The sequence below is a fragment of the Cervus elaphus genome, chromosome 13 (assembly GCF_910594005.1).
Source record: "Cervus elaphus chromosome 13, mCerEla1.1, whole genome shotgun sequence".
NCBI lineage: Eukaryota > Metazoa > Chordata > Mammalia > Artiodactyla > Cervidae > Cervus > Cervus elaphus.
Genome location: NC_057827.1, coordinates 30,051,335 through 30,078,764, shown reverse-complemented (window position 1 = coordinate 30,078,764; position 27,430 = coordinate 30,051,335). Strand labels below are relative to the sequence as shown.

General features: G+C 47.6%; 1 protein-coding gene across 3 annotated transcripts in view; it reads right to left on the bottom strand.

The window, feature by feature from the left end:
* The window catches only part of LOC122706346 (cell migration inducing hyaluronidase 1), a 160,045-nt gene that overhangs the window by 52,286 nt on the left and 80,329 nt on the right, over nt 1-27,430 (bottom strand). Inside the window, exons 1-9 of one of the 3 annotated variants that reach the window (XM_043921502.1) lie at nt 19,871-20,699; nt 18,067-18,177; nt 15,427-15,573; nt 14,775-14,913; nt 13,808-14,044; nt 9,328-9,507; nt 6,028-6,098; nt 5,165-5,260; nt 4,440-4,561 (exon numbers count right to left, since the gene is read on the bottom strand). In XM_043921502.1, the coding sequence (XP_043777437.1) occupies nt 4,440-4,561; nt 5,165-5,260; nt 6,028-6,098; nt 9,328-9,507; nt 13,808-14,044; nt 14,775-14,913; nt 15,427-15,573; nt 18,067-18,160 (1,086 nt within the window). In that variant the 5' untranslated portion in view covers nt 18,161-18,177; nt 19,871-20,699. Of the gene's footprint in view, nt 1-4,439; nt 4,562-5,164; nt 5,261-6,027; nt 6,099-9,327; nt 9,508-13,807; nt 14,045-14,774; nt 14,914-15,426; nt 15,574-18,066; nt 18,178-19,870; nt 20,700-27,430 lie in introns of those variants that run through there. The other 2 variants (XM_043921500.1, XM_043921501.1) reach the window with 2 other exon arrangements.

Below are 27,430 nucleotides of genomic sequence, written 5' to 3'. Positions count from 1 at the left end.
GCGGGTTCAGAGGAGGGCACGGTCCCTGCCAGCTAGGGCTCACCCCGGGGCCGGGGTGTGTCTGCACCACCACGGTGGCTGTCATCAGAGACATGCAATTTAGAGCAAGGGCCGCAGCTGTTGTCCTTTTTGGCACAAAGACCAAAGGGACCAGGGCTGGGCAAATAGGAAAGTGAAGTATAGTCCATCTAAAAAAAGGGGGGGCACTTTTAGGAAACATTGTTTTGAACCCAGCAGATATCCGTTGTCTGTGGTTTGGGAGGAGAACTGTGGAAATGTGAGTTTAGCCAGAATGAAAATTCAGCCCTTTCCTGCAGGCAACACGCTCACAGTCCTTATCTGGGGTGGTTCCTACAGCAGAGAGGCAGACACTGCCCACTTTAGAGGAAATCATGAAGGCTCACGGGGATTTAGGTGCAAGTTCAAGGTCACCTGACTTTCAAGCCCACTCCTCTTGACTCCCAGATCTTTTCCCCTGAGGCCAGCATGTTTTTCAGTAGGACATCCCTGAATATTGAGAACTGAGCCTAAAAACATCATCCACGGGAGTTGGACATTTTTTAAGGTACAACATCCAATAAAAATTTCAAGAAAACCTCTATTCAATTTTATTGTTTTTCTTTTTCTCCCTTTTAAATCATAAGAATGAACTCAGTTTTGTATAAGAAGAGTAAAAAGGGCTTTCCCACTGTTCAGTGAACTTGATCTTGACTTTAAGTAGACACAATATGATTGTTATTCTAGATAATAATTATAAAATAACTAGCAATATCATAGGCTTCCCTGGTGGCTCAGTGGTAAAGAGTCCGTCTGCCAATGCAGGCAATGCAGGTTTGATCCCTGGTCCAGGAAGATCCCCTAGAGAAGGAATGGTAACCCACTCCAGTATTCTTGCCTGGGAAATCCCATGGACAGGGGAGTCTGGCAGGCTGCAGTCCTTGGGGTCACTAAAGAGTCAGACACAAGTTAATGACTAAACAAGCAATATCATAATAAATAATAATATAAGCAAATAATTTTAAAATAATAAAAGAAAATTATGGGCACTCGCTGTAGATCAGAAGCTTCACGTATTGCTGCATTAAATCCACAAAATAATCCCATGAAGGAACAATTATTACCTCCATTTTTGTTTAGGAGGAAACTGAGATACTAAATTAAATAGCTTGACTGATAGATATGGCCAAGTTTGCTAGTGAGGAACCCAGGGTGCAACATTTAAGGCAGCACTCACTCTCCAGGATCACGTGAGTGCAGAGTTGGCACCTGGGAGGCAGTGCCACCTTAAATTTGGTGATTTGGGCACCTCACAGGTCCCAAAGGATATGTGAGTTCATTAAGTTGAACAGGCCTTGAAAGGCGGGTGAATTTTAAGAGAGAAGGTGGGAAGCAAGGAGATTTCAGCCCAGGAGAACCATCAGAAGGGTGAAGACATGGGAACAAGGGACTATGGTTTTTGGGTTTGATTTTGCAGAATCACAAATGATCAGATGTTGAAAAACTTTCCTTGAGTTGAGGTCAACTGTGCTAGTCTTAACTATTTCCTTTTTCCTTCCAACTCACCATCCTACCCAGGTGACAAATGTCCTAACACCTGCTCCCCTCCAAAGGATTTGACGGCAGGTATCTCAGGGACCCCTTGTGTGGGGCCCTCAGGGTGATCAGAGGTGGCAAGTGACCCCAGTAACCTGTTATTTCCCATGGTGGCAAAAACAGGCACCTGGGCATTTCAGTTTTGTCTCAGTCTCTCTGGTGGGTTAATTAACGGGCATTTAGCTCCTGGCAGATGTGTCTCACACTCTATTGATAAAGAGAATGAAATCTTGCTTCTCTCACCTGTGGTAAACATAGCATAATCCTGGTTTTGCTTTTTTGACTTCAGAAAAACCCAGAGTAGCTTCTATCTCAATCCTCTGATGACTATAAAGAAATGCTCTGGCTAAGGCTGGGGCCGCTACTGACAAACGGTTGATGGCGAGAAAGGGGGTGAGCCTGACATTTTCAGGATAGAGCACTTCCTACTTCTTTTCTTTTTTAATTTGTATTGGAGTATAGTTACTTTACTATGTTGCATCAGTTTCTGTTGTTCAGCAAAACAAATGGGCCCTGCAGTGTGGCGGCAGACTAGTGTTTACAGAGTATGGGACTGGCTCCCCATGGAAGGTCTGGGATTGTTGAGTTGGTGAGCAGTCATGTTGTCATTGTTGTTTAGTCACTAAGTCATGTTCAACTCTTTTCAACCCCTTGGACTATGGCCCACCAGGCTCCTCTGTCCGTGGGATTTTCCAGGCAAGAATACTGGAGTGGGTTGCCATTTCCTTCTCCAGGAGATCTTCCTAATCCAGGGATAGAATCTGAGTCTTCTGCAGTGTAGGCAGATTCTTTACCACTGAGCCACCTGGGACGCAAGCAGTCACATGTTATTATATGTATGACATATGGGAAAATACATATATTTTCACTGGCTTCCTCTGTTCTCTCCAAGCCTTTGGTAAAGTTTTACAGACTGTTTAAGCCTGGGATTAGCGGTGCTTTGACACTCTCTGGGAAGAGTCCATATCAGCTGGGAGCAAAGTTCCTGAGAGTAAGAAATGCCTAAGGAAAGCTATTTTCCTGGCATGGAGAAGTGGTCTTCTCAACAACAGTGGTCTGGAGCCAGACAGCTGGCAGAGCAAACACTGGAGGGATTTGCAGAGCATGGACACATTCCTCGAGGATTTCCAGAAATGCTTGGGGAGGGAGCAGCCCTGGTGTAGGACTGGACTTCCTGTAGCCAAGTGATTTGGAGGAATCCAATTTGGGCTCTCTCAGAATTAGAGCTGGAACATGCAGGGTTGCAAGAAAAAAATTAAAGTTAAATCTGAGAAGTATGTGCTTTGGGGGAGTCAGCGCTTTTTGATTCTCTTGGACCCGAGAAGAGTCTATAACATGTAATGGAATCTGGGTAAATCCTTCTCAACCACACTGGAGCCATGTGAATGGACAGCCTTGGCCCAACAAAGAGAAAGGTTTCCCTGGCCTTTGCTGACCGCAGAACCGACTGTCCTCTCTTGGAAAAGTGGTCCCTAGTCCTGCGGTCCCTCTATATTGCAAGGCAGAGGGCAGAAGTCATGCCTTGGGGGTGGAGTGATATGGAGGAGTGAAAACAGTCAGATGATCTGGAACCTGAAGTTAGATAATCTGAGAAAAGGTGGTGTACAAATGTTGCTATTTTTATTGGCTGAAAGAAGATAAAATGGGCAGAGACCGTCTTCCTGAAATGACTCCAAATTCTCGTGTGTGTGTGTATGTGTGTGTGTGTATGTGCTCAGTCATGTTGGACACTTTGCAACCCTGTGGACTGTGGCCTGTCAGGCTCCTCTGTCCGTGGGATTCTCCAGGCAAGAATACTGGAGTGGGTCACCATGCCTTCCTCCAAGGGTTCTTCCCAGCCCAGGGATCTAACCCTTATCTCTTGTGTTTCCTGCATTGGCAGGAGGATTCTTTACCACTGAGCCATCTGGGAAGCCAAATTCTCTATCAGACATTTAAGTGGCCCCAAATCTTGTTTTGGAAGAAGACCAGGCATAAGGAAATAAACTCCATTTCTTTGCCTATGTCTCTGTCTTTCCTATTCTCCTTTGAGCTCTCAAGCTCACCAGCTGAGCCACTGAGTTGTGAGAGCTGCCCATTTGTGCCACACTTTCATGATGGAGCCAGCTGAGAAAGCCTAGGTCCTCTTTGCTCAGTCACTCAGTTGTGTCTGACTCTTTGTGACCTCCTGAACTGTAGCCTGCCAGAGTCCTCTATTCTTGAGATTCTTCAGGCAAGAATACTGCAGTGGGTTGCCATTTCCTAATCTAGGCGATCTTTCTGACTCAGGAATTGAAGCCACATCTTTTGTATCTCCTGCCTTGGCAGGTGGGTTCTTTACTACTAAGCACCGTCTGGGAAGCCCAGGTCCCCTTTGAACAGAGTTAACTCCAAGTGAAGATCCCAAGCAAATACTGTCCATTCTGTGAAGGCTGACTTTCACTAAGTGCAGAACAAGGCTGTGGGTGTCCTCCCCTGGGCTGGTCTCAGCCTGCACCTGAATTCCAGCTACACCCTGTGAACTTGAAGCCCCCAAAGAAATGAATGGGTGCATGAAGCCAAGAAGGTCAAACACTCCCCGCACTGGGCACCCTCACCCATGGCTGAAGATGCAGGTTGAGGAGACAGAAAAGGAACTCTTCAGCAGGACCCAGAAGAGAATCTGAATCCTGGCTTTGAAAGTCATGGGTGGGGGGAGGCCTGGAGCATACAGTCAGCTTCCAGGTCAGTTTTTAAAACGAGAACGCTACTCTCTGGCATTACTGACATCACAGCAGGGCCATGAGACTCACACCACTCAGATAGTAAGAGAGTTTGTGATCTACAGCATCTTTTTCAAGACAAAGCCTTGATAACTTCTTGGTTACCTGTATATCAATGGGGCGATTGCAGATTTTCCCTGGGTGAGTGACCCCGAGGTCTGAAATTTTCTCTCCACCTTTTGTGTAAGGCACTTGGTCATGTTCAAACCACTCTGTCCACTCCACATCTGGGCAGAAAACAAAGATCAGAGTTAGGCAAGCAGGGTGCTGAGACTTGCCATGCTGGACGCAGCCTCTGAGTACCCTCAGCCCAGTGGGAATCAAATACCATATGTCCAGGCTCTCACCAGGCTGGCTCCCAGAAGCTTGTAATCCATCTGCCAATCTCCCCAACTCCCCCAACTTTCATTACAAGTGCCTCTTACTGACTATCTTATTTTATAAAAGCAACAGATATTCTTCATTATTGCCAAAAGGAGAAAGATGAGATCCAGCCATGAACCCATTATCCAAGGGTTCTCGTGAAGATTGTTGCTCTCCACGCCACCCTCCATGTCCCTGTGTGTGCGCTCCTTGAAGGCTAAGTCCTACTACTGTCTGCATTCCCTGTCAGTGCCATTGCCTGGCACAGAAGAGGCATTCCCTGAGAGGGCACATCCCTCTGGGTTATTCCCCACTGAGCCCGGATTAAAGACAGCTCTCAGCTGCCAACTGAGTTGACACTGAAGCCATCAAGTGGTCTTACTGGTGGAAAGAAAAATTCTCCTTCTGCAAAGTCCCGACTTTTTAACCCACTCTGGAATTTTACCAAGGGGTCCCAAGCTCCTCACCTTGAACCCACTCGCTGGATGAGGAGACGTTGAAAAGCTCACCATGCTCTGTCCGGAAGAGTTTGAACACCCGGGCAGCAGCAGAGCCATGGTGTCCTATCAAAGAGGAGATCGGAGGCATCAGCGACCACACAGACCCCCAAATTAATAAAGATGTGATGCTAAGGCAAAGAAAGCCCCCTGCACATTTGGATCTTGAACCACTTCTTCATCTTACTTTTTTTTTTTTTTGGCCACAAGGCATAGCATGTGGGATCTTAGTTTCCTAACCAGGGATGGAACCTATGTCCCCTGCGGTGAAAGCACAGAGCACTAATCACTAGACTGCCGGGGGAAGTCCTCAAAGCATCTTTTTAGATCAAAATATTACTCTTGCTGCTTCTGACCCAGTTCTCATCTTTCCTGTGTCACTTGTTTGGGATTAAACCAATGACAATCTCTTTGAAAATGTAAACATTATCTTAGTGATGGACCTTAAACCAGCATGAACTTTTGCCACTCACGTAACCTGGCCATTAAGCAGCTAGTCACTCAACAGTGTGTTGGGAGATGGATCAGCCATGTTCTGGGGAAGGAGAAGGGTATGTGTTTGGTCAAGTCCAACTCTTTGTGATCCCATGGACTGTAGGTCGCCAGCCTCCTCTGTCTATGGGATTCTCCAGGTAAGAATTCTGGAGTGGGTTGGCATACCTTCCTCCTGGGGATCTTCCCAGCCCAGGGATCAAACTTGAGTCTCTTATGTCTCCTGCATTGGCAGGCGGATTCTCTATCACTGCACCATCTGGGAGGAGAGTGGTTCAAAAAGCCCTTGAGCCTATTGGTCAGAAAAACCCAGGGGGGAATGGCCTTTCGCCATTTATTACCATGATACTCGATGTGGTCTTCAACGGAAGAAGAGGGATTTCCTTTCACAGTTAGGAAACTCCAAGGGTGTCTGAAAAAAAGACAACAACAAAAAGTAAAGTTTTCACCTGTCTGAGCCTGTACCGGAGGCAGAGTTAACACAGAGTATCACGGTGAGGCTGTTTGGGGAAATGAGTTCCTGGGCTGGGCTTCCCTTCTCCAAAAGAACAAGAGCCTTTCTCAGCAAGCCCTGGCTTTCCTAACCATCTGAAAGGCCATCTGACCAGCCTGATGTTTGTGGATCCTGAGCCTCTGCAACTCCATTCTGGCAGTAGATGGGGCATGAATCATAAACAAACAAGCCCATAGACCCACATACCACTTGCCAGGCTCAGTGAGGTCCTGAAGCAAGTGCTCTGAGTCCTTCAGGAAAACAAGGAGACATGCTCCAAGGGAGAAAGGTTATTTCTCTTCTACGTTAAGCTCGAGGAAAACTGGGCAGATGTGTCTGAGTCCCCAGAAATCGGCACTGGGCCTTGGGAAGGAAAGAAATGTGTTTTTTCCATGAGGAATGAAGGAGGAAAAAGAAGGGTCTGATTTTGGAAAGTCGTACACTCTTCTTCTCTCCATTGAAATATGCACTGCTCTATGGCAGGGAGGTTTTCTTATTCATCTTTATCCAACCTCTAATACCTAAGCCACCCTCTCTCTTAATATGAGCTATCAATAGCTCATATTTGTTTGATTATTTTTGTTTTGATCTCATCTTCAGATCAAAGATTAGGGTTCATTGAGGTTGGAGATTAGACTGTGTCACACTTGCTTAAAAATCTTTCAATGCTTACTGACTTGGATAAAGGGCAAGCTTCTCGGCACTGAGCAAAAGGCTATCCTGTGCCCACCTTGCCAACTTCATCTCTCTTCCTTCCCCTTCTTGTTCTTTCACATGCCATCATCAATTTTTTTATGTCTTCCTTCCCTTGAGAGCTCAAGACTTCCCGCAAGACCTCACGACTTCCCACAAGAACTCAGTATGACTAGTCTCTTCCTGGTGCTTTATTTCAATTTCTGCTCAATAATCACTTCCTGGATGAATGAACTCATGATGGGCCCAAGTCTCAGATCTTCTGCCGATTTTATGTGCTCTGAGTTTGTCATTCAAAGTGGGTCTATACACAAATGAAGGGTAACAATGTAACTCCTGCCTATGTATCTCCTTCACTCACAGAACATATTAAGAGCACCCATCTTGAGCACTGAAGAATTAATGCTTTCAAACTATGGTGTTGAAGACTCTTGAGAGTCTCTTAGACAGCAAGGAGATCAAACCAGTCAATCCTAAAGGAAATTAACCATGAAAATTCACTGGGAGGACTGATGCTGAAACTCCAATACTTCGGCCTCCTAATGCGAAGAGCTGACTCATTGGAAAAGACCCCGATGCTGGGAACGATTGAGGGCAGGAGGAGAAGGGGGCAACAGAGGATGAGATGGTTGGATGGCATCACCAACTCAATGGGCATGAGTTTGAGCAAACTCCAGGAGACAGTGGAAGACAGGGAAGGAAGATAAGCAACAGAAAAGGGAAAATATCAGCTTTAGATCACATGGACATCTAAAGAGGACCCACATGCCTCTCCTCCACTTTTCCTATTATTCCTACACCACCAGTTCAAATCAACAGATAGATTAAGAGCTGGAGGCACATTTAGCATCCCCAAAGCTTGTTTCCCTGTCTCTGACACTGATCTCTTTTTTAAAAAGTAATAATACTCAAATATGTTTATTGAACAAACCACATTCTCCCTCACTGAATTGATACTGCCTATATCATACATTGGGGCTTCCCTGGTGGCTCAGCAGGCAAAGAACTTTCCTGCAAGGAAGGAGATATTGGAGATGCAGTTTCAATCACTAGATAAGGAAGATCCCCTAGAGGAGGAAATGGCAACCCACTCCAGTATTCTTGCCTAAACAATCCCATGGATAGAAGAGCCTGGTGTGCTGCAGTCCATAGGGTCACAAAGAGTCGGATACACTGAGCGACTGAACAACAATAAAGCTTTCCATGGTTCTTGAGAAGAGTTGCTAATGCTCATTGAGTTTTACTCTGTGATACCCACAGTAGCAAATACTTTGCTCATATCATCACCTTTACCCTCCCCAGAGTTCTCTGAGCTGACTCTTGAAATATCCCATTTTACACATCACGGGGACAGTTCAAAGAGTTGGTGAGTCACTTGCATGCCATCACCTAGGAGGAGGTCCAGCCCAGACTCAAGATTCAGGACAAATTGGATGCCAGATCTTGGACCTTCTGCTGAGGCCATATGTAGCCAGTCTCTTTGTGGTTCTACCTCTCGGTGTAGATTAACAAACTGGCCTTTTGGCTTATGTGACAATGAAATAGCAATGCCCTCAGTTTTTATCAACAAAGGAGCCTTGCAATACTACAGTGTCATTGTCATCTTTGGCTGCTCAAGTTTCCTGCCCAAATCCTTCCAGAGGGAGTTGCCCATGGGCAGGTGGAAAATGAACCCTGGAACCCGGAGCCCTGCTCCTGCCCAGGGGGACTCCACCCAGTCAGTAAAATTGCTTTGCTCAGAGCCCAGAAGAGCCTCTGGCCTGCCCCCATCTTGCCCATCATCTGCAGAGTCGAAGGGCGGGGCGTTTCTATCTCCAACAGCCACGGGAAAGATGATCTCAACTTTCCACTAAACCGAGATCTGATTCAACATGATTCAAAGGTGTGGCTACTGTTGGATAAACCATAACGCATTTATCTTGATGCCAAAGCGTGCACACCGCCAGAGTCAGGCATGACGCTGCAAACCCAGGCAAACAAAACTTGCCCTGGGGCACATCAAAGTGCCCCTTCTGCTGGGAGGGTCTTGGCAGGGCAGAGGCACTTCATGTGGTCTCTAAACAGATGTCTCCCAACCCCCCAAGGCACATTATGATCCCTTCGCCAAAGGAAAGGAAAATGACCATTCATTGTACATCTGAGGCACAGTTCTTATCTGCGGTAGATACTCAATTAATATTTAGTAAGTGACTGATTGAATGAATGAGTTTATATAGACAGAGAGCTTTGAAGTTTGAAGAGTGGAATATGCTTGTAAAAAAAACTAGGTTCCCTTTAAAAACAAGTCGTAATACATCCAATGCAGGTGGTTGTGTGTGCCTGCATCCTCCAGGGTCACCCTTGAGGGTCACGTGGCCCTGGGGAAACCAGGAAGCAAGTTAGGTAAAGTCTGTCTGGGCTAGTGTTGCTTTAGTGTTCTGGAGCCTGGGAAAGTGATGGAAGTGATGACCGATACCTGAATCCAAGGTGTAGAAAGTGTTTGCTGCCCAGTTTGGTCATCGCCTTCCTGGCCACATCATCCAAATTTCGAGAGCCTTCATCATTCACAGCAACAGAAAGGATCCTGCCATTGGGCACGGCATTTAAATACTGGGCCAGACGCTCACTCTCTTTCTTGGATCTGTAGGTGTCAAATCTGAAAGGGGCAGGGAGAGGGGATATTAATAGTCCTAATAGCAGTGCAAAAAGAGAGCTCTAAGCACCTACCTGTGGTAAGACAGCTAACATGCCATCCAAAATCTCAAGAGTCATGATTTTTAAAGAAAAGAGCTTTTATTACAGCAATAAAAAAAAAAATCTGAGACTTGTCAAAGATAATCCATCCTCATGCATATAAAGCAGCTATGAAATGGAGATCTCAAAAAACCCACACCACAGGTGACAAGAATTTACAAAGGAAAGATACAATTTTGTCATGATCCCAACTCTAAATATAAAGCAAATGTATTAAGTATAAAGATTTTGTACAATGACAATGAAAATTCCAAAAGAATTTGTCTTGGAACTTAACAAGCGAAATAGTTCTACAAGGAATCTACAAAAATAAACCACCATGAATAGCCAAGATTTGAGAAAAGGAAAACAAAGGCGGTTAGGGGTTGTGGGTGGTGGGAATGTGTGGATGCTCAGGGGTCCTCAAACTTACTTTTAATTGTTTCTGTAGCCTGGTCTGACCCCACCTAGGCTCCTTTCTTCTCCACTGACCTTTCCCATGAAACGTCCACTATAATCCTAGCATATCTCGGGGTCTCATGATCATACCACAAGCTCACCCCTGCCTTCACTCTATCATTCTAACCTTCTCTCCAGCCAATCAAATGCTTACTACCTCACCAGAGCTGATCTAGGTTCTTATTTCTCCGAGTAACCTTATGCAAGTAACCTCCAGGTGACCAGGTCTTAAGTTACCATAGCCTGCATTTCTGCGTGTGTTTAGTGTTTATTAATATTTTTATTCAGACACCTTCAGCTGTCAGATTCTTGAGCCCACTGACTCATACTTTACTCAAAGGAGACAAGGAAGGAGCAGGCATCCTGACTTTGGAATCTCCACACCAGCTATCAGTATAACATCTCATTATCTACTTCAATGATGAATTCAATTTGATTGGCTGCCACAAGCAATCCATATTGTACTACTTAAGAAGCAGAGCTATATCCAGAGAAAACCAGAGTTCAAAAGAATGCATGCATCCCAATGTTCTTTGCAGCACTGCTTACAATAGTCGGGACATGGAAGCAACCTAAATGTCTATCTACAAAGGAATGGATAAAGAAGATGCGGTATATATACACAACAGAATATTACTCAGCCATAAAAAGGAGCAAAACACCAGTTGCAGAGACGTGGATGGACCTAGAGACTGTCATTCAGAGTGAAGTAAGTCAGAGAGAGAAACAAATATCATATTAGATCACTGAAATGTGGAATCTAGGAAAATGGTACAGATAAACCTATTTGCAAAACGGAAATAGAGACACAGATGTAGAGAACTAATATATGGATACCAAGGGGGGAAAAGGAGTGGGATGAACTGGGAGATTGGGATTGACATGTATACACTACAATGTACAGACTAGATACCTAATGAGAACCTACGATACAGCACAGGGGACTCTACTCGGTGCTCTGCGGTGACCTAAACGGGAAGGAAATCCAAAAATGAGGGATACATGTATACGTGTAGCTGATTCACTTTTCTTCACAGCAGAAACTAATACAAGACTGTAAAGTGACTGTAAAAGTTAATAATAAAAACTAAAATAAGAATAAATTGAGAAAAAAGAATAAATTGAATATAATATAATAAAATTTTAAAGAAAGGAGCAGCATCCAGGAGTCAGAGCACAACTGAGTAGACCATTCTCTCTCCTCTGAAGGGAGGAGCTCTCTGATAGCCTTTGTGTCAATCAAGTGCATCCTGGTTGCATTACCCCTGGGTTGAGGATTGCTCCACCCCAGGCCAAGCAGGTGGCTATCACTAGGGGACCCATGGGGGCAATTTAGTGACTCAGGGTCTGGGCAGATTTGGGTTGAATCCCAGCTCCAACACTCCTAAGGCTTGTGATGCTGAGCTCCTCTATCCAAGGGATTCTCCAGGCAAAAATACTGGAGTAGGTAGCCATTTCCTCCTCCAGAGGATCTTCCCAACCTAGGGGTCAAACACACATTTCCTGCATTGCAGGCAGATTGTTTTTTTTTTTTTTTTTTTTTTTTTACCATCTGAGCCACCAGGGAAGTCTCTGAGTAAATTTAGCCTCATTCAACCTCAGTGCTCTCATCTGTATAACAACAGAATCACCTCCCAGGGCATTTATGAAGATTCAATTATATATAGTGGAGAAAGTAGTTAACACAGGATTTTGCACAAAGTCCAGTGATTGTATTACTGTTACTGATATCCACTGGAGGGCAAGGTGAATGGGCCAGCCTACACCATATCACAGCCAGTTCTTGCTGCCTTCCTGTGGATGCTCATGGCTCCTGCCCTGTTTTTGAGGAATTCAATATCCCCATCCTCTAGCAGCACCCGGACAGCTGTGTCTGCTTGCCACTCCAGCTGTGCCCTTCCTCATGTCTCTTTCTCTCCAAATGACCTGGACTGACCTCTGCAGGGTCCGGACAAGAAGCCCTGGGAGCTTACTGGTCAGGTCCAGCCTCTGAAGAGTCTACCAGCTCACACCCAAGCCTGAAGAGAGGACAGGGAGAAGAGACTTGCTGTGTCTGCCTCCTGAATATCTCTCCAGTCCATCCACTTCTATTGCCGCTGCTTCTACCTGAATCCTTGCCAGTGACCTCTTTCGCCCAGAACATGTGGAAGCCTCTGAACCACCTCTGCTAGCTTTACTTTTTTTAAAAATAATTTTATGTATTTGTTTTTGGCTGTGCTGGGTCCATGTTACTGAGTGGGCTTTTAGCTAGTTGCAGGGTGCAGAGAACTACTCTTCATTGCAGTGCACGGCTTCTCATTGCAGGGGCTTCTCTTGTTGTTGAGCACAGGCTCTAGGGAACTCGGGCTTCAGTAGTTGCAGCACATGGGCTCAGCTGTTGTAGCTCCCGGGCTCTACAGCAAGTCTCAATAGTTGTGGTGTGTGGGCTTAGTTGCTCTGTGGCATGTGGAATCTTCCCAGACTAGGGATCAAACATGTGTCACCTGCATTGGCAGGAAGATTCTCTTTACCACTGAACCACCAGGGAAATCCTGAGCTTTACTTTAGCTCTCCGCACACAATCCACTCTCTACAGAGCAGCCAATTCTTTCAAATTAGATGGTATTCTTCTTGATTTTTTACTTCTGTTTTATTTATTTAATTTTACAAATTTTTAATTGGTAGATAATTGCTTTACAAAGTTGTGTTCATTTCTGCTGTACAAAAATGCAAATCAGCCATCAGTATATGTTAATGTATACATAAGGAATCTAGAAGAATGGTACCGATGAGCTTATTTGCAGGGCAGGAATAGAGATGCAGATGTAGAGAATGGTCTTATGGACACAGCAGGGGAAGGAGAGGGTGGGACGAACTGAGAGAGTAGCACTGACATACACATACTCCCATATGTAAACCAGAGAGCTAGTGAGAAGCTGCTGTAGACACAGGGGGTCAGTGTGGTGCTCTGTGATGACCAAGAGGGCTGGGATGGGGGAGGCGGGAGGGAGGCTCAAGAGAGAGGGGATAATGTAAATGTGGTGGTTTAGTCGCTAAGTTGTGTCCGACTCTTACAACCCCATGGACTGTAGCCTGCCAGGCTCCTCTGTCCATGGGATTCTCTAGGCAACAATACTGGAGTGGGTTGCCATTTCTTTCTCCATAGTTATGGCTAAATCAGATCATTTTTTTCTTAAAGCACTTTGGTGGCTTTGCATTCTGCTAAGAATAAAACCCACCCCCTTACTGGGCCTCCCAGGCTGCACATCTGCCTCTGCCTGAAACTCCATCATTGCATGTCACTTCCATCACTCTCTGCCCTCCCACCTCTCTGCTGGCCCTTCCGTCCTATGAACATCACGCACTTTCTCAGCCCTGGTCCTTGCACTTGCTGCTCTCAGTCTTGAACAATCATTCCCTGACTCAGCCTCACCCCAAAGTCCTCGGCTCCAATGTCTCTTGTTTACACTAGGCTCCCTGACCACGTGATGCAAGATGACCTCCCTGAGTTACTCTGCACCACCTATGTCTTCCCCCTAATTACCGATGATCCCAGCCTGAAACTATGCTGTGTGAACATGTGCATGTGTGTGTGCGAATGTGCCTGTGCCTGTTCAATTCAGCTTCATGAGGCAGATGCCTCTGGAAGGAGAGACCTCACTCCTTGAGATCAAGGATTTCTGTTTTGCTCACGGCTCAGCACCCTGAGTGGCCTCTGGCTAGGACACACATCCAGTAAGTGTGTGTTGAATGAATGAATGTGTTGATGTGAAGGTAAACCTTACCTGTCAGAATGGATGACTGTTCCTGATTTGGGGTCAATGACATGGACAATGACTCCACGGTGACCCCAGCTCCTTTCAAAAAAATAGCCTCCCTCTTCCAGGCCACCCGGGTGAAGAGTCTTGTTCAGAAACGTCCAGGAGAGCTTCTTCTGTCCATGCAACTCAAGGGTACCTCCTCTGTCGACACCAATGTACTTGAGGCCAAAGTAGGGATCTAGCTGAATGCCATCATCAGCCCTATGAGAGAAAGCAGCTCTCTGTGGTCAGCCAACATCTCTGTTTAGTGGCTGCTGAGCCCAGAGGGGATGGCACTGCTGCTGCCTCCCACTGTGGCCACTGTAGAACCAATCACACCTGGTGACCGCCCAAGATCAGTAGACATAGCGTGAGCAACCAAGATAGTCCCAAGCCAGAACAAAATGAGTCCAACAGGCCAAGCAGAAATACTCATCAATAGTCAACATGTTGGCACTTCTTTCCAGGTCTAAGTGCATTATATTTTGGTTCATATCAGATGTGGAATCACCTGGACAACTATTGCATACCCTGTGTATTCTTGGCTACTGCTTCTGAGAACTTTCAATTGCTTAGTGATGGAGCATAGCCAGAGGCAAATACTGCCTGGAATTTTTCTTTATCTTGTCCATCAGAGCCTATTAATAAACATTCAAAGAGACTCCCTGAGCCATGACATGATTAGAAAGCAACTGAAAGGGGGGCAGGGGTTTCTGTAACTTAAGTCCAGACCTGAGCCACAGTAAATAAAATACCTCGTGTACCTCTCCAACTCACCCAGATTGCCAGTGTCTGTCTTGCTCGTGATTGTGATCTGGCAGGATGTAGTGATAATTCCTTTCTTGCACTAAAGGCTTGCTGTCTCACCTTCCTCTTTTCTATGGACATTCTCCCCTGCATCAGATCCAAGGGTGGCATGGTACCCATGGTAGCATGGGGACTGTCTACCCACCTTCCATACAAAACGATGCTGAAATTGCCCTGGAAAGGGCAGAGGGCACTCCCAGCATGCAGCTCTCCTCCGCTGTCAATCAGGATGTGCCGGGTACGCAAAACAATGGCCTCATCTTGGTCTTTAATGACTAGCTTTCCTGAAGAGGTAGGAATGGAGTGAGGTTGAAGAACACAAGTGTTAGTGATGAGATTCTAGCAGAGAGAAGGGCAGACCTCCTGAGCCCCCCATCTCCTTCAGGCAGGCAAGAAGGCCTCCTTCATGTACTTCTGTTTGCTGTGCCTATGATGTTTACTTTTCTCTCTGTCTTGCGATGGGTAAATATTGCCTGCTTGGTTTGTTGCCTTCACTGTGTGCTCTGCCTTCAATGAGTAAGCATCTGAAAGTCAGATAAGCAGAACTGCTCAGAGCACCAATAAGGAGTTTCCTCTATAAATGCTTCTTTCATTAAGATTGGACTCTGACAAGGCATTCCTTAAGTGCTCAGAGTTGATGGTTATCTCCAACAACCAGATGCTCTGACTTGAGCTCTAAGCATGTGACATTTGTTTTGTCCATCTAAAGTTATGGCAACCTGCATCTATCTGCTGGGCTCTGAGGCAGCAGACCAGAGAGATGGGACGGGGAGCATGGGAGAAGGAGATTGGCTTACCTCCCTCTGAGATGCGGATGGAGTAGACCGTGGCAGAAGAGGTGAGCAACAGTGCTCTGCCCTGGCCTATATACACATAGTGGGCTGGGTCATGGCCAGGATTCCAGGGTTGCAACTCAGGCCACTGATCAGGGCACTCAGCTGACCCTGCCAAGTACAGAGAGGTGTCACTGCCACCATCCACCAACCTCCCCATCAAGGATGGCACAGATCATGGGGTTGGAGGAGCTATCATGCACTTTCATGGCTCTGGCCTCCTCCCTACCAGAGCTAAAATCAGGGCCTTAGAGAGAAAAGAGAACCCCTGACATAGGATCCCTGGGATTTATCCCATGCCCTTCATTAGTTCATCATGCATTTTCTGTGAACTTCCTTCTTCTGGGCTCAGTTTTTCTGTTTATCAATGAAGGGTAGACCAGATGACTCCTCAAGATATTCCAGGATCTAAAGTTAGACAGTGATATACCTAGATTACTTGTATTCTAAGGCATCCTTTCCCCTGGAAAGAACGTTTGAAAAGTTGGCAAAGCCCTTTCCCCTTCTGCATGAGAATTTGACTTTTAGTTAATTTGCTCTCCCTGTTTCCCTGGAAACCTGAGAAAGATGGTATTCTATAAACTGTGTTACCAAGCAACATTAATTATAACAAAAGTGACCCCTGATTAGTCAGTGGCATCTAAACCAGGAACTATGAGGTAGAGTGGTAAAGAATCTGCTGGCCAATGCAGGAGATACAAGAAATGCATGTTCAGTCTCTGGGTTGGGAAGATCCCCTGGAGAAAGAAACGACAACCCACTTCAGTCTTCTTGCCTGGAGAATCCTGTGGACAGAAGACCCTGCAGGCTACAGTCGAGGGGGCTACGAAGAGTAGGACATGACTGAGTGACTGTGCACACACACAGTCGTTGTATTTATAACAATCCTGCTGGAGATGTCTTACTATGGGCTTCCCTGAGTGCAGGGACTCTGATAACTGGGCACATCCCACACAGCAACCCTGAAAGTTATATCTATGGAGTTGCTATAAGAGATACTGGCTCTGATGGGGCAATTCCATACCTGTCCAGTGATGGCCTTGTTTCCTCTCACCTAAGGAGCTGTTACCTGGGAAACCAAAGAACATAACTTCTGGGAGGCTTGTGGGATGTTACTAAGACCACTCCAATGAAAGAGGAGTGCCTGATGAAACACCAATGGCAGGTGGTGTTTCTGTCCTAAACCCTTCAAAGTTAGCCTGATGCTCAGCATGGCCTGCAGGATTCCCTAGTGGCTCAGCAGTAAAGAATCTGCCTGCAATGCAGGGGACATGCATTCGACCCCTGGGTTCAGAAGATTCCCTGGAAGAAGGGCATGGCAACTCAGTCCAATATTCTTGCTTGGAGAATCCCATGGACAGGGGAGCCTGTCAGGCTACAGTCCATAAAGTCACAAAGAGTCAGAGTCGACTGAAGCAAGTGAGCACACATGCATAAGCACGGCCTGTGGTAGCCTCGTGAGTCTGAATGTTTAGCTGAACTCAAAATGCCCATGGTGGGTGCTATACTGCAAATAGAAGCACTGGGAGGAGTCCCTCCTTCTACTGCTCAGAAGGATCTATACCCCAGTGGGGTACCATGTATGGTGAACAGAGAAGACTGTCTCAGAAACAGGGAGACTCTCCCTGGACAGCAGGGGAAAGCCCAGAGGGAAAGCGATCAGAAGAGGCCACGGACAAAACAAGATGAGAATGCTTGCTCAATGTCCTCCTTTTTTTCTCTCATTAGGAATTAAGTTGTAAGCCTGAAACAGTAGATTTTTAAATAACTGTGGAGGGGATGGAGGAGCGGGAAGGTGTGTGTGCATGCTAAGTAACTTCAGTCTTGTCAGACTCTGCCACCCCATGGAATGTAGCCCACCAGGTTCCTCTGTCCCTGGGATTCTCCAGGCAAGAATGCTGGAATGGGTTGCCATTCCCTTCTCCAGGGGATCCTACTGACCCAGGGATTGAATCTGGGCCTCCTGCATCGCAGGCAGATTCTTTACTGTCTGAGCTACCAGGGAAGCCCACTATCTTATGCGCTGTATCTTAATGCACCAGATCTTATGGCAAATCAGGAAGGGAACATGAAGGTCAGGTGGCTCCCAGACATCAGGCTGGCTGGAAGCTGTGTGTTTTTTGTCTGTTCCACCCCACCCTGACTGTTTGATAAAATTTCAATTGGTTGCCATCCTTTAACAAGTAGAGAGCTTTTATACAAAAGTCTATATTTCTGGTTTCTCTTAAAAATTCAATAGACCCTGCAGTAGGTGCCCCCCTCTTCCCATGTGGGGGCCATTGGCCAGGACTGAGAAGGGTGAGTTCCTTAAGAGGGGCCTGCATTCTACAGGTGACCACATCCCTACCTGGCCAGCATCACTGCTTTGCATCACATGCCTAGCACCTGTAGACACTGAATTTGTAACCCCCAAGGCTGCCTGATGAAACCAAAGCATAGGATAAGACCTGCCCGGGGTCACTGAGTTAGCAGGGTCAGGCCAGAACCCCATGGCCCTGACCCCACCCCGAGGCTCCTGCTCCTGGCCCCCAGTCCCTTGCTTCCAGAAGTGGCTACACCTTCTTTGTTGACAGGTAGAGGCCCAGGTACTGTGCAGTGGCTTACCCATGGATGTGGTACCAGGAAAGTGGGCCAGGATGAACCAACCGATGGTCAGCATCACCCTAAAGGAGACGTCCGGCCTGTGAGCAGCTCCCATCCTGGCAGAGTGTTTTCCTGAAACAGAAGCACACAGAGTCAGACCTGCAAGCTTGCCAGTCTGGAGTCAGTGTATGGGGCAGACACACACATAGACACACAAGGCATATGCACACACAGAGGCCAAGCCAGCATGGGCACCCTCCAGCCAACCAGTGCCGAGTCCTCAGCTGCCATGACTCAGGATTGGGCAGATCGGGGCATGCCAGCCCCGTCATCCACCTCCAGCCCGTGTCCTGCAGCTCAGAGACCCAGTGACAGATGCAATTTCATCCTTGGCGCTTCAGCTCGCTACCCTCCAGAATAAAGCTCTATTTTTTCTTCTTCTTAAGTCAAAAAAGAGAGAAAACCAGAAAACACTCCCACTGAACATGTGCTGGAAAATAGATGCCATTAACTTCCTGTGTGATCACAGCTGATTTGATTAACCTCTCTGGGCTTCAGTTTCCTAATCTGAAAAATGAGGCTGTGGACTAGCTGATTTCTAATGTTGAGAGTCCCTTGGACTGCAAGGAGATCCAACCAGTTCATCCTAAAGGTAATCAGTTCTAAATATTCATTGGAAGGACTGATGCTGAAGCTGAAATTCCAATATTTTGGCCACCTGATGTGAAGAACTGACTCATTGGAAAAGACCCTGATACTGGGAAAGATTGAAGGCAGGAGGAGAAGGGGACAACAGAGGATAAGATGGTTGGATGGCATCACTGACCCAAGGAACATGAGTTTGAGTAAACTCTGGGAGTTGGTGGTGGACAGGGAAGCCTGGCATGCTGCAGTCCATGGGGTCTCAAAGAGCTGGACACAACTGAGTGACTGAACTGAATTGACTGAATGTTAGTCTGTGCTTCTAAAACAAGTCTTGATGATAATATTGCAATCTTAAATAGGATGCCTGTGTATTATAAACCCTTTTAATATTACCCATCCAAGAGGAAGGCTGGGCAGAGATAGTTAATTGTCCCCTAATATCCATTTTCCCTGGAAAAGAATCCCTGTGTTTTGTCTGGGCACACAGCCACCTAGAATAAAGGCTACCTTCTTCAGTCTCTGGAATTGTTTTAGCCAATATGGCAAAAGTACAGTGTGTGAATTCCAGGATATGTCCTCACAAAAGGTGGGAAGCCTTTCTCCATGCCCCGCCCCGCCTCCTGCTGGCTGGAATATGGATATGATGGCTGGATCTTTAGCAGCTATCTTTGGCCACATAGGTAGGTAGAGCCATGTGCTGAAGAAGGTAAAGCAGAGAGTAAGAAACTAGGCTCCGACCCCATGGAGAATTGAAACAGCCCTAGACTCTGGATTTATTTTTCTGTGTGACAAATTAAATTAATTTTATTTCATTTCTATTTTATGAAAGCCACTTTTTCTTTTGTTTTTACTCAGACAGAAGCTGACTATGGGAATTTGTCTAGGTAATCCTCAAGACAGGAACTTAAAAAAAAAAGAAAAAGATGCCTGATGCTCCTTTCAGAATATAACACTCTTGGAGAAAGATCTCCGTCCTCGAGTGCTCTGTTGCACACTAGAGTATGTAAACGAGGCTGGGAGAGCAGCCTGCTCCCGCTCCCCTGGCCATGTCCTTAGATCCTCCCCAGAGCCTGAAAACAAACAGATATTCTCCCACACAGAGGAACAGGCCAGATGTCTCTCATGCCACGCAGGCTCCTGCCTCTGAACCAGCTCAGGGATAAACCTGATCATCCCTGGCCTCCCAGCTCCAGGTGAAGTGCTTTGTGTGAGTTCAGTGAGTCGGAGTAAGCAGGAGGGTCTGAGACAGAGCGCCCTGGCCTTGAGCCTGGTCTCTCCTGCACAGGTGCACTGGGGAGGCTGGGGGAGGGAGGCGCAGTGCTCTCAGCATCAATGTCCACGGTGTCCTCCTGGCAGGCACCCTGCCTGGCCCTGGCCTGACCTGGAGAGAACAACAGGACCCATTCTAGTCACCTCAACAGAGCCGCTGAAGTGGGGCATCGAACGGTGCCCTTCTCCCAGTGGCCCCCAGAAAAGGAGTGTCTGTTTGCATGCTTTTGCAAGAGAAAGAAGGGGATGCTGGGGACAGGAGTGTCTTGTGGTCCTCAGGGAAAGCCAGGGCCCGGTTCTCGAGCCTACACCTGTTCAGCAAAACTAAAACTGACTTGTTCTTTGCTGCTAAGAAGCCCCAGGCCATCCTGGAGCTTCATGAAGCTGAACTTCGGGCCATGAGCTAGGAGAGGAATGTGGCCGGCACTGAGCAGGGTGGTGCCCGGGGGATGGGAGGCAATCTGGGTGTGGGCACTCCTCCAACCTTAACTGCTGGGTGACCCTCACCCAGGCATGTGCTTCTCTGGGCCTTGACTCCCCATGGGATACAGGGACTTGTGGCCCTGACACCTTCTGATTACAGCCTAGGCCATTTCAGAGACAAAAATTGTCAGTTTCAGGATGGATGTAAAAACAATTCCACCTGGCAGGGTAATGCTCAAAACGTTTCTCCTAACGTGAAACAGATCTGCTGTGTCTGAAGCACTGGAGGCAGAGGGAACCGCAACCCGCGCCCCCCCCCCCACCCCCCGCCTCAAAGAGCTCATGACCCCACATTGCCAGGGGAAGGGTGGGGTGGTCCTCCAGGCTTTTGTGCCCCCTGAGTGGCTTCCAGGGCCCTGAGCACAGAAACATGGAGAAAGGTCCCGTTGATATGCATCCCAAAGGTTCTCAAATTTCACTTGGGACTTCTTCCCAAGGGGAGGAGGCCAGCTTTTCCACTTGGCCGCTGAAAGCTCTCTGGCAGCGGGAGCTGGACTCGGCTTCTCCAGCTGGCAAGATAGGGTCTGGAAACGGTGCCCAGCCGCGGAAGGCCTGGGAAGCACACAAGTTGGCTAACAATGCTAGAAGCTTCCTCAGGGAGCTGCTGGCTGGAGCCTGGCTGGGTCCTGCTGGTCGTGAGCTGGCCCCTTCCTTGCAGAGCACGGTGAGCGCCTTGGGTAGAGAGTTGTGTGCAAGAGGAACGACTGGCACTCCAGGACACCCTGCTTCACAAGGCTTCACAATAACAAGCTAAAGTTTTCCAGAAGCTCGGCTCCCCCACTCTATCCAGCTGGAGCTCCGAGTGTCTGCCAGGCCTCCCAGGAACGCGGAGGGGCAGGGCGTCGCCTGCCCCTGGCAGTCTCTGCCTCTCCTCGCTGCCATCACTCGGCCCGGGCGGGGACTCTGTTCTTCCTCCAGCTGCCCTGGGGTAGTAGAAGCCACCACCTGAAGGAGAAGAGGAACACGGGGTTATTCGAGCCTCCACAGAGACCCCTGAACCCCAAGAGGAGCAGCATTAGCAGGTCCATACCCTACAGCATCCCCGCCCCCGAGGGGAGGCAGGCCCTTGCTGCCTGCAGAACCTGCAGCCTGCAGAAGCCAAACTCTCTTTAGGGATTACCATGAAGAGAGGGAGGAGAAGGAGGAGGGGTAGGCTCAGAGTAAGCGCTGAGGGGTGGGGCCCGGGGTGGGGGGTGGGGAGCGGGAGAGAGTGTGTGGGGGGAGGTGCAGTAGGGCTGCAGGGGGACCTGGAAGCTGGTTTGGGCGATGGGACAGCACAGGGACAGCCGTCACTCTCTGTCACATCTCACCAAGGCGAGTCTCATTTTCCGCAAACCTAGGCTCGGCTCAGACCAACAAGACACTGTGGGGACCTGGAGCACAGGCCCCAGAGGCCTCCAGGCCAGCCATGCAGCTCAAGATCAGGAAAACCATTTGACCACTCAGGCCTTGCTTTTTTTAACCCGTAAAACTGAAATAATGCCTCTTAAACTCCAAGGTCATTTTGATCCTCACCTGAGGATCAAACGAGAGGCTCTATAGAAGATAGTAAAGCTCTGGGCCTGACCAGTACGCTGACTGACCAGTGGTCAGTACGCAAGTGGTGGGAGCTGCTGGTATGAAGGATGCTTGCTATCAAGGGAGAAAGAGTCTGGGAGATGAACTCTAAGAACCTGCTCTGAGTTCCAGCTCTCAACAGCCATGTGACCTTAGATAAGTCATTCAACCTCTCTGGGCCTTAGCTGTCTCATTTTTAAAATGGGAACAATAATACTACCAAAAACTAGGAGGGTTTTCCTGGTGGTTCAGATGGTAAACAATCTGCCTGCAATGCAGGAGACTGGGTTTGATCCCTGGGGTGGGAAGATCCCCTAGAGAAGGAAATGGCAACCCGCTCCAGCATTCTTGCCTGGAGAATCCCATGGACAGAGGAGCCTGGTGGGCTACAGTCCATGGTGTCACAGAGAGTCAGACATGACTTAGCGTCTAAACTACCACCACCACCAAGCGACTTGCCAGTTAGCATCAAGCTCACAGAATGTAGGAGCTGATGGGATCAGAGACCCTTTCCAGTCAGCCCTTGGCTGTGCAGCTGAACCATGTGGAGAATTTGTTAAAATGAGGATTCTCATTCCGTGGGTCTGGGGTGGGATCTGATTCTGCATTTCCAACCAGCTCCCAAGCGAGGCTGCCTCTGCTGTTGGGCTGTGAGCCATGCTTTGAGTAGCAAGGATCTCATGCAGTCCCACCCTCCCATTTTACAGATGAGTAAACTGAGATCCACAGTGCAGAAGATTGTTGCTTATAATCAGGAGCAGTAAATGGATCAGAGAATTGCCATCTGACTCCAAATAATGGGGCACACGCCACCTTCCCGGACACCCTGCTCATTTGGGTGGAAAGGGAGAGGTAAGACTGGGTCCATTTCTGTTTTAGCCCCTGTTTCAACTGGGGCATTGCTTTTAGTCACAGTTTGGATAGTAAACACTTGCCTCAGGAACCCTTTATACTTCCATAAAGTCTTAAAATTATCTTCCCCAAACAAAATACCTCCTCTGAGAGGGGAAATCCCCAATGGGGAGCCACCTGCAGAGCCAAAGAGGAGAGTTTCTTGTGATGAGAGAACTTCACCATCACAGACCACTCCCATCCCCAAGAATATCTGAACAAATCCTGTCAGGTCCTGCTGTGGCATCACACCCAGATCTCTCATCTCATCACCAAGTCGGCTGGGAGCGTCAAAGCCTTCCACCATCACAGCAGGTAGGAAGGCAGGTCTGTAACCAGTCTCCCTTCCTGTTCATGTAACACACATGGTCTATGCATCCCACAAGTGGGCACTGCACTGGTCCTGGTGGAAAAGGAAGTGAGATCCCTGCCCCCACAGGGATCCCGAAGTCCCATCAGCCTCTGCATCAGGCATCGCAGTCTAAATGATGAGCCTCACTCTTCTGCAAACCAGATGTTCCCTAATGAAGAGTTCCTCAATGACTTATTGGAGATTAAACACTGGAGTAAACAACTGAGCCGCATTGATATATTTAACTTGCCCTTTGGTTTAGAGCTAGGCTGTCCAATACACTGGCAGCAAGTCATGTGTGGCTATGGACATTTAAATTAAAATCAGACAGTTAAGACTCAATTCCTTGGTCATGCTAAGCACTTTTAAGAGTTTGATCACCACTGGTAGCTAGTGGCTACCGAGAGGTAAAGAATCTACCAGCTACTACAGGAGAGGCAAGATATAGGGGCTTGATCCCTGGGTCAGGAAGATCCCCTGGAGGAGCAAATGGCAACCCGCTCCAGTATTCTTGCCTGAATAAACCCATAGACAGAAGAGCCTGGCAGGCTACAGTCCATGAGGTCGCAAAGAGAGTCAGACACAACTTAGCTACTAAACAACAGCAACCATGTTGGGTGCATGGATCTACAACATTTCCATCATTGTAGAAACTTCCAATTTAGAGCCTCGATACTCAGAGTGGTTTAGAAGATCAAACTAGAGCGAGCTTCAAGAAGGTTCAGAGCAACAGTTTTTATGGTGGCATCCTTGACTCCACCTTTTAGAAGCTCAGATTCTGAGCCCCACTGCAGACCTACTGACCGACTGATTCAAACTCCAGGGGTGGGCCAGCCATCTGTTTTAACAAGCCCTCCAGGGATTCTGATGTTGCTCAAGAACCACCAGTTTAGAGAACAACTCAGTCCAGAGACACTTGTCAACCACCAGTTAAGTGTCAACCTCAGGAATGCTTAACAGTGCCTTGACTGAGCATGCAGGCTGTGTGACAAGATCCAAATTTAAGCCTCAGATCTCCCATTTAGGAGCCGTGGGTGAACGTTGCCATTCATTTAACCATAAAGCCTCCATTTCCTCAGCTGTAAAATGGGGGAATCCTTGCAGCTTCCTTTCAAGGTTACTAGACGGATAGAGAGATACAGGGACAGTGAGTGGTCTGCTGGACTGTAAGCTGCCATATGTCAGTTTATCACCATCATTCCTGTCTGGTTTCCATTCAATGCCTGATGCAGCCAATCATTGGCTTGACTTACTAAATGGGATTTTTACCTCTTTGACTGACAAATGGGTAGTGCTATGCCATTCCCTGAGAGATACCGCTACACAAAAATGCTTTCTCAAAAGTTCAACACAGAGGACTTTACAAAGGAAACTCCAGGCCAGTGGAGTGACGTGTTTATGGAGCTGGGGGAAAAACACAAATATGACCTAGTGGACGCCCCACCCTGGGCCCTGGGCAAAAGTTCTGCCTGGACAATGTGAAGTGTGGCAAACAGGCAGGCCAGAGTCTTGGGTCCTAAAATAGCTTTCTTATTAGAAAAAGTATGAGGGGCTTCCCTGTCAGTCCAGTGGTTAAGAATCCGCCTTCCAATGCAGGTGGCGCAGGTTTAGTCCTTGGTTGGGGAATTAAGATCCCACACATGCAACTAAGAGTTTTCATGTCACAACTTAAGACCCTGAGTGCCAACTAAGACCCAGCTCAGCCAAATAAGTAATTATTATTATTCTGTTAAAGATTTTTGGCAAGGTAGGGGAGATGGCTGTCCCCTCTGAGACCCAGGAGGAGGAAGTCCTTTGGGTTGGTTGTTTGGTTCATGTTTTATTTCACAAGGGCTTGGCTTATGGCTCAGATTCAAGCAAAACAGAGCTCCCAAAAGGGAAGAGGAGGGAGACAAAAATAAATAAATAAAAGATGACTTATTGACACTGCCCAGTATTAAATTACCACTCTTCTGAAAGATTCCATGGATGAAGACACAGCACCTGTGGGGTGAGGGGGTCTATTGGGAAGGTGGCAAAGGGGGAGAAGGAAATAGTACTCAAAGCAGATCTGTGTGGGACTCCCCTGGCAGTCCAGTGGCTAAGTTTCCCCACTCCCAATGCAGGGGGCCTGGGTTGGATCCCTGGTTCAGGAACTAGATCCCACATGCCACAACTCAGAGTTCACATGCTGCAACTAAAGATTCTGCATGCTGCAACTAAGACCTCGCGCAGTCAAATAAATATTAGAAAAAAAAAAAAGAAGAAAGCAGACTTGTTCTTGGTCCCAGACTGTTACACCAACTTCCTGCTGACCACTGATGGACTCGAGCATGCTCTGTTAATTCCTTGACTAAAATGTTTTTTCTCTACTGCCATGCTTCCAGCTGCCACACTTGACCTTTGGAGATTGGCAGTTTGTTTTAGGTTTCCCTTTCTACCTCCCCTGAGGAATTCGCCCCTGGCCCTGAAGTCTACCACAATTGCTTCTTCCTCTTCATCCACAGCTTACTGATCAAACCTTTCTTTAAATTCTCTCATTCTATCTTTGGAGCACCTCAATGTCTTCCACACTGGGCTACAGGCTCCTGAAAGGTGGCCACTACATAAACCCATTTTTCTTTCCTACAACCCAGCACACAGTGGACAATGAGCAAATGGCTTTGCCCAGAGACTGCTGGAGGAACAACCCACTTGGCGGTTTGCCTGCTCTGTGACTTTGGGCTCTGTGTCCAATGCTCTCTGAAAAAACAGGTGGGAGTGCTGAAGCAGAAACTGGAGGCACTGAACAAGCTAACATGTTTTTAAATTATAACTCTTTTTCAAAACATCCTTTTAAGGCTTGCCCTCAATTGAGGAAAAAAAGAGTAACTTCCCTCTTAAAACTGGTTTTCTCTTTTTTAAACCTTTTTATTTTGTATTGGAGTATAGCTGATTAAAGTCTTCCCAGGTGGTGCTAGTGGTAAAAGAACTCGCCTGCCAATGCAAGAGACTTGAGAGACACAGGTTCAATCCCTGGTTTAGGAAGATCCCCTGGAGGAGGGCATGGCAACCCACTTCATTATTCTTGCCTGAAGAATCCCATGGACGGAGGACCCTGGTGGGCAACAGTCTATGGGGCTGCAGAGAATCAGACACGACTGAAACGACATGCACAGCCGATTAACAGTGCTGTGACAGCCTCAGGTGGACAGCGAAGGGACTCAGCCACACATACACATGTATCCATTCTCCCCCAAACTCCCCTCTCACCCGGGCTGCCTTATGACATTGAGCAGAGTTCCCTGTGCTCTACAATAGGCCCTTGTTGGTTAAAACTGGTTTTCTCCCCTATGATCATGGAGGAAGTCAGATTACTGATATGGGTGCTTCTCCCAAGACTCACCAAGTCCAAGGCCAGCCTGCCTCTGCCACTGCCTGAGGTGCCCAGAGGCTGCAGCCAAGGATCCTGGCTTCTTCCAGCAAACCCAGAGCTCTCTGGAGAGGGCAATGCCTACTCTAAAAGTAACCCAGGACTTCCTTGGTGGTCTGGCGGTTAAGACTCCAGGCTGCCAATGCAGGGGGCATGGGTTCCATCCCTGGTCGAGAAACTAAGATCCCGCACTCCATGTGGCATGGCCAAAAGATAAAAAATAATTATAATAATAACCCAAGTGTCCTGGTGTCCTAGTTCTTTCCATGTATACAGGTGTGGGGAGAGAGAACCCTGCTAGGCCAGCTGGCCTAGGCTACCTTGTCCCTTTGGCCCCAACATTGAGTTTGCAGGGCACTTGATGCTTTCTGCCATTACAAGATTGGTCTCCCAGGAGCCTCCCAAGATTGCCCTTCCTTGCCACTGGGCATATCTGGTCTTACCAGTTCATCAGATGGGGCCACAGATAAGCAATCCCCACCTGGAAAGACAGGGTACATTCCACCAGCCCACCCCAGCCTCCTCAGCCTCTCTCGTCTCCTTATACATCAGTAGATACATCAATAGATGTAAGTAGGTTTGAGGGGACAGGTCGTTGTGACTTAGTCGCTAAGTTGTGTCTGACTCTTTTGCGACCCCATGGACTGTTGCCTGCCAGTCCATGGGATTTCACAGGCAAGAATACTGGAATATGTTGCCATTTCCTTCTCCAGGGGATCTTCCTGACCCACAGATTGAACGCTTGTCTCCTGCATTGGCAGGTGGATTCTTTACCACTAGAGCCCCCTGGGAAGCCA